Source organism: Branchiostoma belcheri, unplaced genomic scaffold (assembly GCF_001625305.1).
Source record: "Branchiostoma belcheri isolate BF01 breed outbred unplaced genomic scaffold, Haploidv18h27 scaffold31, whole genome shotgun sequence".
Taxonomy (NCBI): Eukaryota; Metazoa; Chordata; class Leptocardii; order Amphioxiformes; family Branchiostomatidae; genus Branchiostoma; species Branchiostoma belcheri.
In genome coordinates, this window is record NW_017803921.1 from 25,892 (window position 1) to 44,390 (window position 18,499).

At 45.6% G+C, this 18,499-nt stretch overlaps 3 protein-coding genes across 3 annotated transcripts in view; all 3 read right to left on the reverse strand.

The window, feature by feature from the left end:
- Nucleotides 1–174: 174 nt before the first annotated feature.
- On the reverse strand, nucleotides 175–1,285 carry LOC109474690 (amphoterin-induced protein 2-like). The gene has a single exon (XM_019775039.1). It carries the CDS (start codon nucleotides 1,208–1,210, stop codon nucleotides 221–223), a length of 990 nt encoding a protein of 329 aa, XP_019630598.1. The 5' UTR covers nucleotides 1,211–1,285; the 3' UTR covers nucleotides 175–220.
- A 572-nt stretch (nucleotides 1,286–1,857) lies between these two features.
- Nucleotides 1,858–10,302, reverse strand: LOC109474683 (BRCA1-associated RING domain protein 1-like). Its single transcript, XM_019775032.1, has 12 exons — nucleotides 10,121–10,302; nucleotides 9,921–9,977; nucleotides 8,724–8,887; nucleotides 6,708–8,434; nucleotides 6,347–6,427; nucleotides 5,763–5,935; nucleotides 5,406–5,496; nucleotides 4,957–5,092; nucleotides 4,570–4,671; nucleotides 3,973–4,094; nucleotides 3,410–3,559; nucleotides 1,858–2,531 (listed from the first exon to the last, which is right to left on the reverse strand). The coding sequence occupies exons 1-12, from the start codon at nucleotides 10,204–10,206 to the stop codon at nucleotides 2,343–2,345; spliced, it is 3,078 nt and encodes a 1,025-aa protein (XP_019630591.1). The 5' UTR covers nucleotides 10,207–10,302; the 3' UTR covers nucleotides 1,858–2,342.
- Nucleotides 10,303–11,081: 779 nt separating this feature from the next.
- The window catches only part of LOC109474674 (ubiquitin carboxyl-terminal hydrolase FAM188A-like), a 14,746-nt gene continuing 7,328 nt past the window's right edge, over nucleotides 11,082–18,499 (reverse strand). The window contains exons 13-15 of the mRNA XM_019775022.1: nucleotides 14,267–14,354; nucleotides 13,947–14,021; nucleotides 11,082–13,528 (exon numbers count right to left, since the gene is read on the reverse strand). Coding sequence (XP_019630581.1) covers nucleotides 13,376–13,528; nucleotides 13,947–14,021; nucleotides 14,267–14,354 — 316 coding nt within the window. The 3' untranslated portion in view covers nucleotides 11,082–13,375. The remainder of the gene's footprint in view (nucleotides 13,529–13,946; nucleotides 14,022–14,266; nucleotides 14,355–18,499) is intronic.

Sequence of the window (18,499 nt, forward strand, 5' to 3'; positions counted from 1 at the left end):
GCCGATGATGATGTACCAGGCGCGGGTCGGGTTTTGGCTGTTCTGCGCCGTTGCTTCCAACAACAACACAGAACTCCTGATTAGATGACAGTGAACCGTTGGGACAACAGGATCGTTCCGTAGAATTAGAACCCGCGCAGGCGTGGGTTTTATCTCGTGCCGGTGATGAAAAGTCATCGGACGGGGACGTTGTCGTTTTCCTTCGGCCTCTCTCTCCCGTTCAGACCGCATGCGATCGAGGCACAGCAACAGATCGATGCGGTAGGACATGGTGGTCCCCGGTTTTGTCCCGCACACACGTGTACATCCCCGAGTCTTCCGCCAAGAAATCTTCGACCTCCAGCGCTTTGGTGGCAGGGACCAGGCGGCGTCCTGTGGGGGTGTTCCAGACGTAATAACCCACGCTCCTTTCCACGGCAACCTCGGGTAGATTAAAGTCATAGTGCTCATTAACGTAGAAGGTGTTGGGGAGAACGCCGAAATAGTTATGCCGACCTTTGATGAAGAAAAACTTCATCACGAGAGTGCGGTTGCGTAGAGTGTTGACGCCGTAGGGTCTTATGTTGGGCCACACCGACACGTTCTCCACGTTAGGCGAGTCGTCGCGACTCGAGTCTTCCTCAGGACAGAGCAAAGGGTTTCCCTGGAACTGGTACGATGCGGACGGGTGGAGGGATTTGATATCTCCCGGTATCCGGCTGATATTGTTGACCATGAGCAGGACTAACATCAGTTGTTTACTAGGAATCAGCCGGATAGCCTCCCTGGGGAACACCGACAGTCGGTTCCCGGAAAGTTCCAGGAACTCCAGGCTTGCCAGACCGTGGAAGGCCCGCTCCGAGATGGCAGATATGAGGTTATTGGAGAGAAGGAGATCCGAAAGCGTGGCGAGGGCCGAAAAGGTGAAGTCGCGAAGAGTACCGATGTCGTTTCTGTCAAGATCCAAGACGAGTAGTTCCCGCAGAGTTTGGAAGGTTTGTGGAGAGAGGTTGTTTACCCTGTTGTTGTCCATGAACAGGTAACGGATGTGCGGGGTTGAGTGAAAGGATCCGAGGTGGGATATCTCGTTGTCGGACAGTCGGACTGTATGGGCGTCTGACGCGATGGAGTCTATGGGGACGTGCGTTAACTTACGGCCCGTATAATCAACGGTCTTCCCAACGGTAGTCGTCAGCAAAGTCAATACGAACAAGGAGGTCGTGGGCTGCATCTTCTGTATCTGTTTCTGTATCTGTATAGCCGGTATAACCGCCCTTCGGCGTACGTAACACACCAGCTTCGCAGGCACGCGGCGCGGCGGCAGCTAGCTATATCATACCGAACGACTTGTTACACTCACTCTTTGCATATCATTGCAGGAGTTGTTTAAATTTTGTGTCGTGCCAGCACACTCGGCAGACAAAGGCTAGCGCTTCCTCAGTGACGACTAAAAAACAAGCAATGAACAGATGTCAATATTCGATGGGAGGGAGGGTAGTAGCCTCATTCGCAGACTTTAAAAACAATGGCCCCTATTTTTTTTTATAATGAAATGTTGCAACTGGGCCAAGCATGGACACGTGCACGTGTCCGAACCATTATATATGCCATGGACAATAACACGTGTCTTATACAACAGTCGAAAAAACAAACCTCGAAAATCACAACACGTGAACAACGTGCTGTGTCCTTGGGTTCAACCTCAATTGTCTGAGTCATCTCTATATAAAAGTAATAGACTCTTTTCCTTTGTAATGTTTGGCATTCTGCGACATTAGTATCCTTTTCCAATTCCTTTTGCAATTTTCGGCATATTCAGCAGCTGCTTTGTGCGATTTATAGTATGTTTTTTGGGGGGAAACAGACAAAATTCATAGATCAAATCAACATAGCCATATATTGAGTCCCTGACCCGTAGACAATCAGGAGAAACACAAAAACACAAATTGTAACGTGTACATTTTTTTATTAAAACTATTTGGAGCAACCAACTTCCTTGACTATTTTGCTACATTGTATACACTTACGAAATGTTATACTTGTTTTAGTGACTGTAAACCATTAATATGAAGTGCAATACTGTATGAATGCTAGTTATATGTGCAATATCGTATGTTGTCATAACATTTGAATGCAATTCAGTGGCATCCCAACTGCAATGTTTGATCAATAAATATATCTTGAATCTTTAAAAAAAAAAGTGACATGGCATAATCAAGTTAGTAGTTTGCCCTGTGCCCTCCTCTTAGTATAAGAGGCAAACTAAGCCAAGAGATAAAGGGCTGTCCTAGGCTTTACCCAAGCTGCATCGACCTTTCATCTTGTATGTACGTTGCAATAAAGATTACTTTAAAACAACAGCATCAGTCGGGTAGTTCCATCAGGCTGAAGACCGTCACACAGTCCATGAGCCAGCTGACAGGAACCGTGCACAGTTTGGCCGTGCGGACCCTGGGCGGAGTCTTGGCAGATTTCTGGTCGTACAGGATGAAGTGTGAACAGTGGGCCAGGTCTGAGTCCTTACGGGCGTGGTAGGCAACTGTAGTCGAGGCCTGCAATAGGAGTTAGGAACAATCAGAGTTGCAGAAATGCACTAGCCTGACTACATAAAGCTTCTAACAGCCTTGCATATGGTACTAAGGTCATGGGTAGTGATGCATACCTAAAACCCAATTTTAGGTTCAGGTCCGGATTCAAGTCCAGAGGTTTAGGTTCAGTTCCGGACTTGTAAGTCCGGACCTAAACCCATGGCATATACAAAATTGCATGTTGGCAACCTTGCAATGTTGTCTAGGTGAATTTGGCCACACAACATGGAGGCCGGTACTTGACGATGCCCGATGGCAATGTTTTCTTCATTTTGCAGCAAATATTTTGCAATCTACGGAAGGTTTTAGGTGGTTTGGAAAGAAAAAGGGGTATGTGAAATGGTCTTTTATGGTAATAAGTCCGGACTCAGTTCTTGACTTTTAGTTTTTTTTTGGACTTGAACCTAAACATTCTTACAAGTCCGGATCCAAGTCCAGTGAACCGGTATGCAGCACTAGTCATGGGTTCAATTCCAAACTGAGTTATAGTTTGAAGTGGTGCGTACCACTTTCTCTACTTAGCAGGCATCATTTAGGAAAGAGTATGGTTAGAGTATGCCTCATTTAGACAGGTTACCTCCCAGTGGAATAGGTAGGCATCAAACGTGAACATTGATTTGGGTCAAATATCACACCTATGTGTGCGGTACTGGTAGAAACCAATGAATCACCTTTTGCAAACAGAATGTTGGGTTGAAAGGCACCGAAACTCAAATCACAATACTTGTCCTTTCAGCAGACACCACTACTAGAGGACTGGCTGATTGCTGCTTCAGACAGATTTTGTCATCCAGAATACATGTAGTTACTTTGGAAACCTTTACCTAACCAACAACACTGACCTGTAAGCAGTCACTGTCAGGTTTGGGTTCCCTGGTCAGCACCCCCCCTCCCCCGTCTGCGATCAGCTCTAACAGCTCCTTCCTGGGGGGGGTCGGACTCTGGAACTTTCCGTGCAGGAAGAAGTGACAACCATCGAACAGCCCTGGCAGCTGAGGAAGGGAAAAAAATTAATTCAAGATTATTTGAAAACTTGTAGGTATTCTACAATTGTACAGTACCACTGATGTATTGTCACAAGTTAGAGTGTGTAAGATTAGGAAAAAATATAAATCATTGTGCCATAAAGGTACAATCTTCAATCATGTAAGTCAGGAAAATGACAGCATACAATGCTATATGTATGGTGGAATTTAGATGCTTGTACAGTACATGTACATGTAATCTGTGGTCTGTGAAAAATCTGCGAATGTGACATTTGATTGTGATAACAAGGAATTCTTAAAAATCTCTAGCTCTGAATCTGTGAAAGCCTTGGGCTTAACAAACAAACAAACAAACAAACAAACAAACAGACAAACAAACAAACAAACAAACAAACAAACAAACAAACAAACAAACAGACCTGTTGTTCCTTGTTAATCCACCCCTTGCTGGCCCCTGTACTGCCAGGTTTAGCCGTGGTGCCCAGGACTTCATACGGCCCCTCAGGTACGCACTGCTGCTGCTCCAGACAGGCAGACACCCCTGCACACATACAGAGAGAACATTCAAGTCTATTGGGCTCTGGACTAACTTAAGTTTAGAGTTACAATAAAAAATACACTAGAAAGGTAATATTTGCAAAGCAAATGCATAATGTTGTATGCTGTTAATTCTTACTCAACACACATTCATACATATGGTGACTGACAGGAGTCTAAATCACTCCTGCTATAAAATTGCAACATGATATAAGGACCCAACACTAGTTACCATGGTGACAGACTTCTGGTCCAGGTCATTGACATTACTTGTTTGGAGAGGAGGAAGAAGAGGAAGAAGAAACAGAGCAAAAACAAATTATGTTTTCCTTCTGAAAAGGTAAACATAATGATGTCATTTACCACTGGCAGAAAACAGGAGTTAAGAAAAAATGAATTGCAGTATCAAAATGATATTGTTATTAAAGATATACACAGCAGAAGCATTTCTGGAAGCCCGGCAGTAAAGCTAGCCTCACATTTGAAACTGACGATCCACTTCCCGGTGAGAACCCCGCGGAGGTACTTCATAGTGCGAGAACAGTGCCCGGCTTCGTCACAGGCCGCTACCAGATGGGTCACTGGATAGGGGAAAAACAAGACATCAAATGATTCTTTTACTTTCATTGCTGTTATTCACTGACTGTGCACAACAAACAAACAAACAAAGACCTGTGGCACGTGTGTAAACTCACTCACTCACTCATGTAGTTTGTCAGCTGTAGGGGCAGTCTGGCAGTCCACAAAAGTTTTGAAAAAAATCCCTCAGTTTTTGTGTAGAAATCTACATTGTACTCATGTATTATACATGTAAGTATGGCATTTTCAAAAATGCTTTGAATCAGTTTTACTTATGGCATTCCTACCTTGGTTGCTGAATGTTTTCACCACTTTTCCATCCAGGACCAGCATGCATTGCTCCAGGGCTTCCCTCTGTTTGTTGTCCAGCCCTGTTGCCAAGGCAACGACCTGGCCGACCTGGCTGCTTGTTGTCATGACAACCTGAGACATCAAAACCATTGTTTGAAACTTTATGTCAAGGTCAAGGTCAGTAGGGAAAGTAACAGACTAACAATCAGACTGCATTTCTAACAATCAATTTCTCACAGTTCTGTACGGAAAAAAAGACTTGTGGTTGTGTGTGTAAAGAGTTGTTGTATTGAGAGTCTCTCTATCCTATGCCTCTGTTATGTTCCCAAAATCATATCCAGTTGCTTGAGTAACTGTTTTTTGGCGTATCTTATCACCTGGATGTCTAACCTTCACCGACATACCCCTATGTTAGTACATGGCTCAGAGTTAGTATATGATGTACCTGTGGCTGTGTGTGTAGAGGCTTGGTGCTGAGGGCCTCCTTCATGGCCTCAGTAGTGGCAAGGTCCCCTGGTAGGAACCCAAGTTTGTTCCTGTAGAGGGAAGAAGACATGTAAGAGTACAACCACACAGACGGAAATTAAATAGTGTTAACAGATTCAAATTAAAAACAGGAGCTAGTACACAAGTGGTGTGTTCAACTGCCATACTCTTTCCCAAAATGAGAGAAGCAACATGTATGAGTTTTCAAGTTGTTGGTACGACTCGGTTAGGAGGGATTCACATGCAGGCAAAGCAAAACTCTCCCCGTGACATTTACTGAACCTCCCCTTGACCCTACATGTAGTCAACCCCTCACCTGACATCTAGTGAAGCTCCCCTGGACACCAGTAACCTAGCAACCTCCACCCTTCCGTTGGCCACAGCGTCGTGGAGGGGAGAGTCGTTTTCGAATGCGGTGGTGTTGATCAGCGCGCCGTGATCCAGTAGAACCTCCGCCACCCTTGTGTGTCCGTGGTTTGATGCCTCATGCTGCATGGGAAAAACAAGAAAATGTACATTCTCCACCTTAACCTGCAGAACATCAACCCACAGGACAGAGGCAAATGGCTGGCTGCCATCAAGCCTCAGCATCAGCGTGCAAGCACGTCTAACCCTCTGATGATGGAGAAATAACAGAATGATGATAAACCGAATAGTGAGTGAGTGAATTGGTGTACTTTGTCTTTGGGAGAGAAAACATACTTTAAGCAGCACTTTAGCAGAACGTACAATGTACTACACCTGAGTGGATCTAATAATGTATTGTGCATATCACTTTGTGGTATTTGTGCATACAAGAATGAAACTTTGGACTCCTCAGTAAAAAGTTACAGTATGGTACATGGCATACTGAGTTATTTTGTCATTCGAGTTACCATCATACATCAACCTACTACTGACCAATGGTGTCCATCCTGCATTGTCCCTGACATTGGGGTCAGCACCTTCTTTCAGTAGAAGTAAAACTGTCTCCACATCTCCCTGTAAAACACACCACAACTACAGGTTAGAGGAATTTAATGTGAAGAAGTTTAGACATCCAGGTACAACAATACTACCACTTCTACCAGTGTCCAAAATATCACTTCTGTCAAATGGCAAAATAACATATACTGGCAAGAACACTGCATAGTCACACATGAAAATGGAGGATGGTTAGTACTTTCAGAGAAGTTGCTTGTCCAGTTGCTTGATTTCGGATTTTTAAAAAATTTTAGATATTAAAAACCTGGGCAAAAGGAAATTCTAGGTTCCTCCTGACCTTGATGGCTGCCAGGTGCAGCGGTGTCTCCCCTCTCACGTTCCTCTTCATCACATGACCTGGTGACCCCCGTGGGCTTGACCTGTGACCCCTGGGGGTCAGGACTGATGACCTCCTGCCCTTTGACCCTGCCTTACTTTGTGGAGTGGTAACAGGGGATAGGCTAACTCTCCCTTCATCTTTTGTAACGTTTCCTCTTGTTTTGTCTCGGTTATCAACTTTTCTCCTTAAGGTGTCGGCACTTTCTTCATCGTCTTCTTCTAGACTACTGTTGACTTTCTTGTGAACTTTCTTTAAAGGTGTGCTATCTTCATCTTGCTCAGACAGCAGTGCTTTCCTTGGTACTGGAGATTTTCCCCTCTTCTTGAGACCTGCCTTTGGGGTGTCACAGCTCTGAGGAGAATTCTCATTTCCTCTTGTAGAGGTGCCGACCTTCTCCACACTCTTATCTCTGTCACTAAGTCTTCCACTCCTCCTCCTTCTCTTCTTACCTGTTTGTTCACCAGATGGAGATGCAGTGTCTTGCTCTTGAGGTTTTCCAGTGTGTAACTCCTGCAGCATCTCAATGTCTTCAGGTGTAGAAGAGTTCTCTACCTCAGTGGTAACCTCTTCTTTTTCTTCTTTACTTCCTTCCTCCTGAAGGGCAACAGCCTCAAGATGTCCGTCTGGTGTCTTCTTTGAAGTTTTCAGCTTCTTATTTTTGACAGATACAGGCTTGTCACCTTGTGCGACTTCCCTTGCAGCTGGCTCTTTGCTCTCTTCATCCTCTACAGACATATCCTCTGTGACTGCCTCTTCCATTCCTTCATTCCCCACTCCTGTACAATTTTCTACCTCCATCTCTGCTTCTTCCATTCCCCCATTCCTCATTTGTTCCATCTCTTCCTCTTCAGCTGCTTCTTCAGTTCCTTTGTTTCTTGTTCCTTCACATTTTTCCTCCTCCTCCTTTTCCACTGCAAAGCAAACCCTCCTGACAAGGGAGTTCTCCAATTGGCTCTTCCAGGGACTGGACCTCCTCCCTTGTTTCTTCTTCCTTCCAGAATCTGAGAACCCCCACTGCTGGTTCTTGTCTGCTAGTCCTTCTTTGGTGACCCGTCTGAACCTTCGACCTGCCCCCTGACCCGACCCCTGACCTGACCCCTGACCTGACTTCTGACCCACCTGGCTAGGTGCTGGGAAGAAGTTGAAGGAAGCAGGATTTTTCAGCTTTCTTCCCGTCTGCTTAGAGGCCTTCTTCGCACGAGTGGGAGACCCGTGGAAGTCGAACACTGACAGAGGATCAGGCGGTTTAGATGCAGACTCTTTCTCACTCTCTGCCTCTGAACTGTAGTTGTCTTCTGCGTAACTCTTCTTTGTCCTTGCTCTCAAGGTGACCTGGCACTTCTGTTTACTGCCACCCCGTTTCTTGGTGGCCTTCTTACCCTGATCCTTGGTGGGTGTCTGAAGCTCTGGGACATCTTCCTTATTTTCTTCAGAAGGATTTTTCTGGGTGCTTCCTTGAGCAGGAGTTTCCTTCAAAACTGTCTTTGGCTGGTCTGTACAGGGTTCATCATCAGGCATGTTCTCCATCACACCTTTGTGGTCCTGCTCTACTGGATGGTCATCAGTCATCTCCTCCATCACACCTACGTGGCCCACTTTAGTGCCAGCTTCCTGCTCCTGAATTTCCATCTCAGCATTTGACATCGAAATCTCTTCTGTCTGCTTCTGGTCAGTCTTTTCCATATCTGCAAATATAAAGACAGAACACCCTATGTACTTAACTGCTTTTACTTGAATGTTAATGTGACTATTGAAGCTGGTGTGCTACGCCAAAGGGCAGTCATACTGGCTATACAGATACAGATGACAACCTTGAAAAAGGCACAAATCATCTCATTGGACACCCTATCATATGACCTGGACAGTTCTTATGCATAAAAATTAGCGATGATGATTTCAGTCTTTACAATGGTATTTTTTTTGGTAATTACTTGTTGTATATAGCTATTATGTAAGGCATCAAAACAAACAAACCATTCTCCTGGGGTTCCGCTGCAGTTGTCCCGTCCAGGACAGCTCGTAGCTGCCCGGTGAGACTGACCAGTGCCTCCAGCCGGCGGTTGGTCTGGACATCTCTGACCCAGGCTGGCATGTCGCACACTGGGCAGCTGTTCCCTACGTCCTGCCACACACATGACCTGGGGTGGGGAGCGGGTCTAGGTTCACTGGACTTGTTTTAGCTCTCAATATCAACCCAAACTACAGGTATGTCGTCAAACTTGCCCAAGCAACCATAAGGACGCTTTTTCTCGGTCTAAGTTTTTTCCACATAGCCACTTGCCCATTTGTGACCACGACTGGCACTATTTGGGACCATACATAATTTGTACGTGACCCAGTCTCTGCCCATGACCACCTCATCATTTTCACGTTTTTTGATGATGACTAGCAAGGATATATAATTTCTACGCTTAAATATAGTAATAATCATCAAAAAGAAAGATATCACATATTTTATTTATAATATTCAAATAGATATCAAGATGATAGCCGTGGCGACTCTTGACTCGGGCTTACATTGCATTACCCTCAGCAAGAGTCGTGGAAAGATCCATTGGCAGAACTGCACATTTCCCGTTGGCTGCTCGATGCTCCGTTTTTGACCCGGTTTTTTTGCTGTCCCGAGCTTCCCTACAATATAACTCCACAATTGGCCGGGTTGCCGATGTTCAGATCGGCCTAAATATTCCACAGCGCGACGGGAAAGTACTAAAATAGCTAGTCGGTACATCCGCGCCGCCATTTTGGATATAGTCCGGAATGTCCGCTACCGCCGTCGGGAACGCTCGGTAGGCTTTCCGGTTATGATCGGAGAGTTTTCGGTCCCGCTTCGGTAATCGTGGCGCTACCGAGCGTTCCCGACGGCGGTAGCGGACATGCCCGACTATATCCAAGATGGCGGCGCGGATGTACCGACTAGCTATTTTAGTACTTTCCCGTCGCGCTGTGGAATATTTAGGCCGATCTGAACATCGGCAACCCGGCCAATTGTGGAGTTATATTGTAGGGAAGCTCGGGACAGCAAAAAACCGGGTCAAAAACGGAGCATCGAGCAGCCAACGGGAAATGTGCAGTTCTGCCAAATGGATCTTTCCACGACTCTTGCTGAGGGTAATGCAATGCAGGGCCCGAGTCAAGAGTCGCCACGGCTATCAAGATGCATGTTTTTACCTGCAGAAAAGATGCTCACAGCTTCCGAGAGAGCAGGGCTCCTTCAATAGATGACCACTAGGAAATGGAACATGTAAGGTTATAACTGGGGCAGACCTAAAAGTAAAGTTTGTTAATCATGGGGATTTTGCCGCGTGATCTTACTTCATGCGGAAGAGACAAAAAGATACAGATATGTGGCGATTGAAAGCTTTCTTTACCATTTTCCGCACTTCAAAAGGCACTCTAACTTCGCCAAGGCTTCCTTAGTGTGATCCCAGGCCCAGACTCCACTCTCAGTCGCCATTGTGGAGGTAAAAGTCGGGAAATTTTGCCAAGATATCGATGTTTTCCCTCCCTATTTCTGTTTCTCCCGCCACCAGGGAATGACCTGCGCGTTGACCCCTGCGCAAATTTTACAGTATGTGCCGTGCAGCAGCGCCGCCTTCTGATGTTCACCTAAAGTGCAATATTAACTAGTTACATGCTCATGTATTTACTACAGTGGTATCTAAAATGTGTGGCGTCGCGTGGCGCAGTGGACAGAGCGTTCGGCGCTCAACAAAGAGCCCCGGGTTCGATTCCGGGTCGGAACACAGGGGCATGTCCGAACATGCGCACCGACGTTGTGCCCTTGGGAAAGGCACTTTACACGTATCCCCCCTCAAATAGAGGGACAAGTCTCCAACGGCAGTTGTCTTCAGCTGGCGGACGAGAGCAGCGCCAGGCGGGCTGGCGTGATCAAGGCGGACCTTGAGCGTAACCAAGTCATCCGGCAGCTCGCTGCAAGCATCCCAACCGGAACCAGCACGTCTCCCTCGATGTGGATCCGCTGGGGAAGACGGGTGCCCAAGTGTGTGGGTCTCAGATTCGCAACCTGTTATCCACCTTAAACAAATTCACGCGAAGGCAGCCGTGTCAACTGTAACCCTCACTCAGGTGTAGGGACTGACACGGTCATACTACTCGGAAAATCTGTATATCTGTATATCTGTACATGAATCTGTATCTGTACATGAATATGTACCTGTACATGAATCTGTATCTGATTGCAAATAAAGATATCGAGTGATTGCCATAGATAGAGATCTAAAATGTACCACGATGCAAATATATACAGATGTAACGTTTCATACAGTATTATTCTAATACACTATTTTATATTACTATACAAAACAAAGATATAGAGTGTGTATGAAGTTTTAATGTTTCACATACAAGCAACGTTGATGACAGAAATATTAGAAGTTTAGACATTATAAGTGCTCATGACAACTGTACATAGGATACAGTGGAGAATATCTTGATAAAACAACAAAATGTTAACATTGAACTGCAATATTTAAGTCCAACAAAATTGGGCTACTTTCCACCTAACAAACATCCATAATTTCTACTGTAGATTCTGACTACAGTAAACTTGTCTTGCCATAAGTGTTGTTTATACATGGTCTGGCTTATGCATTTTGTGTGACCTACTCCCACAATTTTTAAGTGTTTCAACTTTAGAAACTAGACTGATACATTCTTCTATGAGCTGTTAAGCCTGGGGTCAGGAGTTGGGGCATGTGTATAATCTTAATTTCATGGATGACATCTTTTTGATAATAAGAACATTTACAGCAGTCCGATTTCTTTTGATGGTTTACAAATGTGTAATTACAATTTCATGACATTCTCTCATTTTGCACTACCTTTACCAAGTCACTACTAGATTTGATCATGTTCTTTGAGAATTGTCTCTAACCCTTGCCCATTAGTTTACATACATGTTGTAAGCATTTTCCTTACTGCCAAACAAGCCAAAATCAGCATGCATCCATAAAATTAGCCTAGTGACTTGATAATCATAGGCAGTATCAAAAGACAAAGTCTACATTCCTGTACAACTTAGTGTAGTATATACATACATTTTTACACTGCCAAGTTGGGATGACTAGAAAGCTTGTGAGTTTAAAGGCATCCAACGCAATTTCAGGGCAGCAAAACTGGATATTTTAAGTCAATCTTCTGATCATCAAGTTGAATTAACCTATCACATAGCATACTGATATCTGTGACGCAAAATTTGATGTCACTGATGGAAAACGGTTGCTTGTTTTGTATCGTGGGCTGGTTCTAGCTATTTATTAGTGGCCGCCCTGAAATTACTTTGAATATCATTAACACTGTATTCACTGTATAGTCTGGGTGGTACACTGTAAGCAAATCACAGATACATGTACATAGACTGGGGGTGAGTGTGAGGTTCATTGAAAACCATTTCTGTCTTTCTGTTAATATACACACAACACACAAAAAAAAGATTGTGTACAAAATATTACATACACTGGTAATATATGAACATCAAGTTCTGAGTTCTTAGCACCATCAAAGTAGTGTATTGTTGATCCCATAACTTCAATAAACATAAGTAAACACAAAAAGTTAAAACATAAGGGTAGACACTCCGATCTGTTAGGATCAGTGATTCTATCAGTAGCCTCAATTTTACCAGTTGAGATGCTGATCTGAGTATCTGTTGACAGAGAAAGGAATCAGGAAGCTAGGAATGTGTTTGGGTAGTTTGTCATTGTGAATCCTGAGTTTTAAGTGAATCCATTGATCTAAACTGACATGAATTGGAGCTGAGAAGTTGCAACTGTCTTTTATGCGAGTATCTTAAAATTTCAATGGGGATATCTGCCGGTAGAATTCTGAACAGAGACAATCATCAGAGTTTCTGTTGAAAAAGACAAGAATTAGGATCTTTACTGGTAGAAATGCTGATTCTACTAGATCTGGAGTCTCTACCCTGATGTACAATTAACAATAACAGAAGCATAACGCAACATAATACTGAAGTGCTTGCCTCATCAGGAGCAAGGTGTTAGTCTACACAGTATCTTTCTTATCTTATGGTCTCTTGGCTTTTTCAAAATTATCGTTTTGGAGACAAAAATGTGAGAAAGGGTACAACACAACATCTTACAAATGTTGATTCCAAACATAAATGGGAGAAAGGGAAAAAGATAGATCCACATTTCACCTTCCCAACAACTACAATTTGTAGGATAGAGTTTTAATATCTCCAAGGTATACAGGTAATTTGGATAAAGTGCATTCTTTGTTCCTTTCTGTTTTTCCTTACAGATACAGCCATGATTGTATTTTTTTTCTCCATTAATTCCAGCAGTTTAAAAAGTGCATCAAAAAGGAGAAGAGTATTGCTAAGCTACACAAAGCACAAGGTAAAGTATAGTGTGAAAATGGCTTTTTGACAGAAAAAAAGTTTTTTTTTCAAAGATTTCAGTTGAATGATTGTTCAGTGCATTTGACATGCATGGTAACTGAACTGCATCACAGTGCGAATCTGTGCACAAATGCGGTGCTTCTTTCTTTCACCCCGCCCTGATGACAAGCACAGCCTAAGCTTCCCTGGGTCTGATTGAATCAGCTTCGTCGAATGCACTGCTACATGTCTGTGTGAATGTGCTTCAGTTCAACGAGGGGCTAATGTCGTTGTCCCAGAGCACCTCCACTCCAGGCCACTTGGTTGCCAGGCAGGTTTTGATAGCGGAGTTGTCTGTTGTCACACACTTGACTTCCCCCAGCTCCTGTATCATAGCCTTCCCTTCCTGGTACTGAACCTGGGGAAGTGGGGAGGGGGGCATTTGTAGTTAGTACATGCGGCAATGCTGTTTTTTATATTTCAAGGGCAAGGTGCTGAAACCTTTATATTTCAAGTTGAATAAACAAGTACAATTACGTCGATGAAGGTTAGACATCCAGGTAATACAATACGCCAAAAAGCAGTTACTCAAGCTTAATCATATCCAGTTGCTTGAGTAACTGCTTTTTGGCACAAGTACAATTACATTTGTAAATAGCATTCTCTATATTCCAACGTAACCATTTTCTGCCACTGTGCATACAGGTATATTAGACTATTCTTAATTTTAAATGCCTTTTCAAGTTCAAAATGGTGACTTAGAGAAACTTTGAGAACTGATCATCATATCATTCTTCTGTTCTATCCACTACTTCTAGACACAGGTGTGTATTTACCTTTCCATTGTTTGAGGATCTCTTCAGCCCATTGTAATGATAAACTGTGAAAGACTCTGGAATGGGTGACTTTTCCTGAAAATGAAATAAGTCTTATTATATAAGTAAACACTTGAGCATATAGTGGTACACGAGTAAATCACTTAAGAATTTTTTTCTAGACTTCTACTGAATAAAGAACAGGAAATTCTTGTAGTTTCAAGTCGAGCCCTGACATACAAGAATTTTTGTTCTGGACTTCTGAATAAAGGAAAAGAAATTCTTGTAGCTACAAGAAGTTTTATGTATGTTTTATAGTGTACATGTAAATTTGTTCTTACCTCATTAGCAAAGAACTCCTGCATGAACTGTTCCAGTACAATAATGCCCAGCTGTTCTGAGTCCAGTTTCTTCTGCATGATGTCCACACTAGGAAGGCAAACAGAAGGGGGAGGTTAGGATATGTCTTCATTTATCATGTACTTCTGATTGAGCACGAAGTATGTGTGCTCTTTAAGCTAAGCATCAGCACCAGGAGCTATACCACAGGCTGGCAGAAGGTGGAGAAAGGCATTGCCATGGGGTGTTCCATTTCACCATTATTGTTCATCATGGGATTTGAAGTTCTCCTGGTTGGTGCCAAACAGGTGGTGGGAGGAGTCAAGGCACCAACGGGGAGGAGGTAGTGCCAGCACTCCGTGCATTCATGGATGATGTGACAAGCATTCTCCGTACCGCACCCGTGCACAAACGTCTGCTGCAGAGACTAGAAGAACTGACTGGATGGGCGGGTATGCAGTTTAAACCCGCGAAGTCTAGAAGCCTTTCTCTTAGGAAAGGAGTGATCAGCAACAGGACCTTCTCAGTAAACGGCCAACAAATCCCGAACATTCAGGAAGAACCAGTCAAGAGTTTAGGCCGGCTGTATACAAGTAGTCTGAGTGACAGAGGTAGAGGCCAGGACGTAGTCAACCAAGCATGTAACAGCCTGAGACTTATTGATAAGTGTGAGTTACCAGGAAGACTGAAAATCTGGTGTGTACAGTCCAGGCTGTTTCCGAGACTCAAGTGGCCACTTAAGACATATAGCATCTCTTTATCTACAGTCGACTTAATAGACAGAAAGGCCAATTCCTACTTCAGACGTTGGCTAGGAGTGCCGAGATGCCTGTCCACGGTTGCCCTGTTTGGCAGAAATAAGCTAAACCTTCCACTTACATCCATTGCAGAAGAGTTCAAGCTCGACAAGGTCCGACTTTCCCTGGAGCTGGAAGGGTCCCAGGATGCTTCAGTGAGAGCAGCGAACAGAGGTGTAGACACAGGGAGAAAGTGGAGTGTGGAAGACACCATTGAGAAAGCTGTGAGCAGACTGAAGCACAAGGACCTGGTAGGGGCAGTGCAAGTAGGAAGAACCGGTCTAGGTTGGGGTGAGAGTACTCAGAGATGGAGGAGTGCCAACCCCAGGGAAAGGAGGCAGTTGGTGACGCAAGAGGTTAGAAGGATGGAGGAGGAGGGCAGGATGGTGACCGCAGTTGGCCAGAGCCAACAAGGAGCCTGGTTAAACTGGGATGGTGTGGTCGAGAGAAGGCTCACATGGACCGACCTGTGGAATATACAGAGTGCCAGGTTGAGTTTCTTAGTGAGAGCAGCGTATGACGTCCTCCCCACCCCTCGTAACCTCACCCGGTGGTATAGGAATGAAGAATCTTGCCAGCTGTGCGGGGTAGCTCAAGCCGACTTGAAACACATTCTGTCAGGCTGCAAGATTGCTCTGCAACAAGGGCGCTACACATGGAGACACAACAAGGTGTTAAGACAGCTAGCTGTGAAGCTCGAGGAAGTAAGAAACGAATCCTCCAGAACATCATCATCCTTTCAGTCTATCCAGTTTGTGAAAGAGGGTCAGAACCGAGAGCAACAGCAGTCACTGGTACAGTTAACTCAGGAAGCAGTATTCTGTGCAGGGGAAAGTGGGAGATGAGAGCAGACTTGGACAGGCAACTCCACTTCCCGAGTACCATCTGCGAGACATCTCTTAGACCGGATCTAGTTCTGTGGTCCGAGGATCAGAAAGCTGCACTCATCATTGAACTAACCATCCCGTGGGAGGAGAATGTGCAAGCAGCATTTGAAAGAAAGAAGCTGAAATATGATGATCTGGTCCAGCAGTGCAAGCAGAAAGGATGGCAGACACGTTTATACCCAGTAGAAGTCGGAGTAAGAGGATTTGTAGGGGCTTCCTTCATGCGTCTGTGCAGGGTCTTCAACATCAGGGGAAAAGCCCAGACACAGCTCACTAGGCAGGTGTCTGAAGAAGCAGAAAGAAGCAGTTTCGTGTTGTGGCTGAGGAGAAAGGATAAGGCGTGGAAGTCCTTCCAGAGAAGTGGCGACAGTGCCTGAAGCGGAGCAGGGACGCCTGCTTCGTTGCCCCACCCCCCAGAGACGTCTTAGGCAGAACGGGGCGAAACGTCGAGGAAGGGAGGCGTCTAACTGATGAGACGGCACTGGAGACACTTGGAACCTTCCGTGGTGCTGAGAAGCACGCCAAGCTCAGCAGCAGCTAGGCAGGTCAGTTCTGATCTGTATGTCCAATTTACCTCTCTGGATTGCCCAGTGACCACCAGGAACAGGCTGGTTGACCACCAGGAACAGGCTGGCTGACCACCAGGAACAGACTGGAGACCGCAGGGAGAGACCTGCATGGGGACGGGGGGGCTCGTAACCCAACCTCGTCTGACCATCACGGATGGTCACCCGACCTATTACAGCGAGTACTAAAGAAAGCCAGCCCCGGGGTCCAGCGAGAGCGGGGAAGCGAGATGGACCCATTGGACCAGACCAACAGGTGACGAATAAGGAACGAACTAAGGACCAAAGAGAAAGAGCGGTGATGAGGACATGCAGCTGCGGCTGGCAACGCGTCACCACGTATAGGGGTCTACGTATTCATCAGGGGAGGATGAAGTGCCAGGACCGGATGCAGCGCACCCGCACAGCGATTGCTGGTCAGACGAACGAGGACAGGGGGCGGGTAGCAAACCACAGACCCCAGGACTTCACCAGCGGTGCGTCTGCTCCTGGCAGCGGTGCTTCCCCGGGGGAGCCGAGACCAGATACAGGTGTCCAGCACCCAACCGAGGCACCAAACCTAGAGCCAGTAGAGAGTATTCCCCCTGAAGAAGAAGTTACAAGAAGTCAACGTGTAAAGGAGGTTGAGTTCGTCAAGAAGGAGAAGATCAAATGGCCCAAAGCCAACAACAGGGCAGCGTGGGAAGAGCTAGATAGCGACCTTAGCAATGTCCTGGAACAGGGGCTCAAAGGAGACATTGATCGAAAGCTGAATAGTGTAGGGGAGATGGTGTATAACTTCTGCAGTGAAAAGTTCGGAACACTAGCGGTTGGAGAGCGTCAGTCTAGTAGTAACAACAGGTTTGGTAGGAGAGAGAGAGAGATACTCCAACTTGTTCGTCGAAGGCGCCAGTTAAGGAAGTTGTGGAGGAAAGCGAGCCCGGAGGAAAAAGTCGGTCTCCAAGTGCTGTGGGAAGAAGTTAGAACCAGGCTGAAATCCCTGAGGAGGGCAGAAAGACTGAGAAAGAAGCGGAAGAGGAAGCAGAAACAACGGGCAGCGTTCTTTAAGAATCCGTATAAATTCGCTAGGGGCCTGCTAGAGGAGAAGAAAGGGGGTTCCCTTAGTGTCGGAAGAGAGGAGTTAGAAGCCCATCTAGAAGAGACATACACAGATCCAGAAAGGCACAAGCCACTAGGGCCGCCTGGTTACATCCCGAGACCGGCCCAACCGTCAGTTCCCATGGACATCTCCCCACCCAAGTGGAGTGAGATAACAACAGCGATTCGAAGGGCCAGAGCATCCGCAGCTCCAGGACCAAACGGAGTTCCTTACAGGGTGTACAAGATGTGTCCAAAGACCCTGTATATCCTCTGGAAGCTCATGCGTGTGGCTTGGAGAAAACAGTGTGTGCCTTTGGCCTGGAGGAGAGCAGGGGGAGTTCTGATACCCAAAGAGAAGAATTCATCTTCTATCAAGCAATTCAGGAACATTTCCTTGCTCAATGTGGAAGGCAAGCTGTTCTTCACTGTGCTAGCCAAACGACTCACCAGTTATCTGATTTCCAACAATCTCATTGACACAGAAATCCAGAAGGCGGGAATCCCAGGATTCCCAGGTTGCACAGAACATGCCAGTACGATTTGGAACCAGATCCAGCTTGCTAGGAGCAGAAAGGAAGACCTTCATGTCGTCTGGCTGGACTTGGCAAACGCCTATGGGTCTATTCCACACAAGGTCATCCAGTATGCATTGGAGTTCTTCTGGGTACCAAAGGAAGTGAAACAGATGGTACACAACTACTTCTCTGACTTTAAGCTAAGCATCAGCACCAGGAGCTATACCACAGGCTGGCAGAAGGTGGAGAAAGGCATTGCCATGGGGTGTTCCATTTCACCATTATTGTTCATCATGGGATTTGAAGTTCTCCTGGTTGGTGCCAAACAGGTGGTGGGAGGAGTCAAGGCACCAACGGGGGAGAGGATGCCAGCACTCCGTGCATTCATGG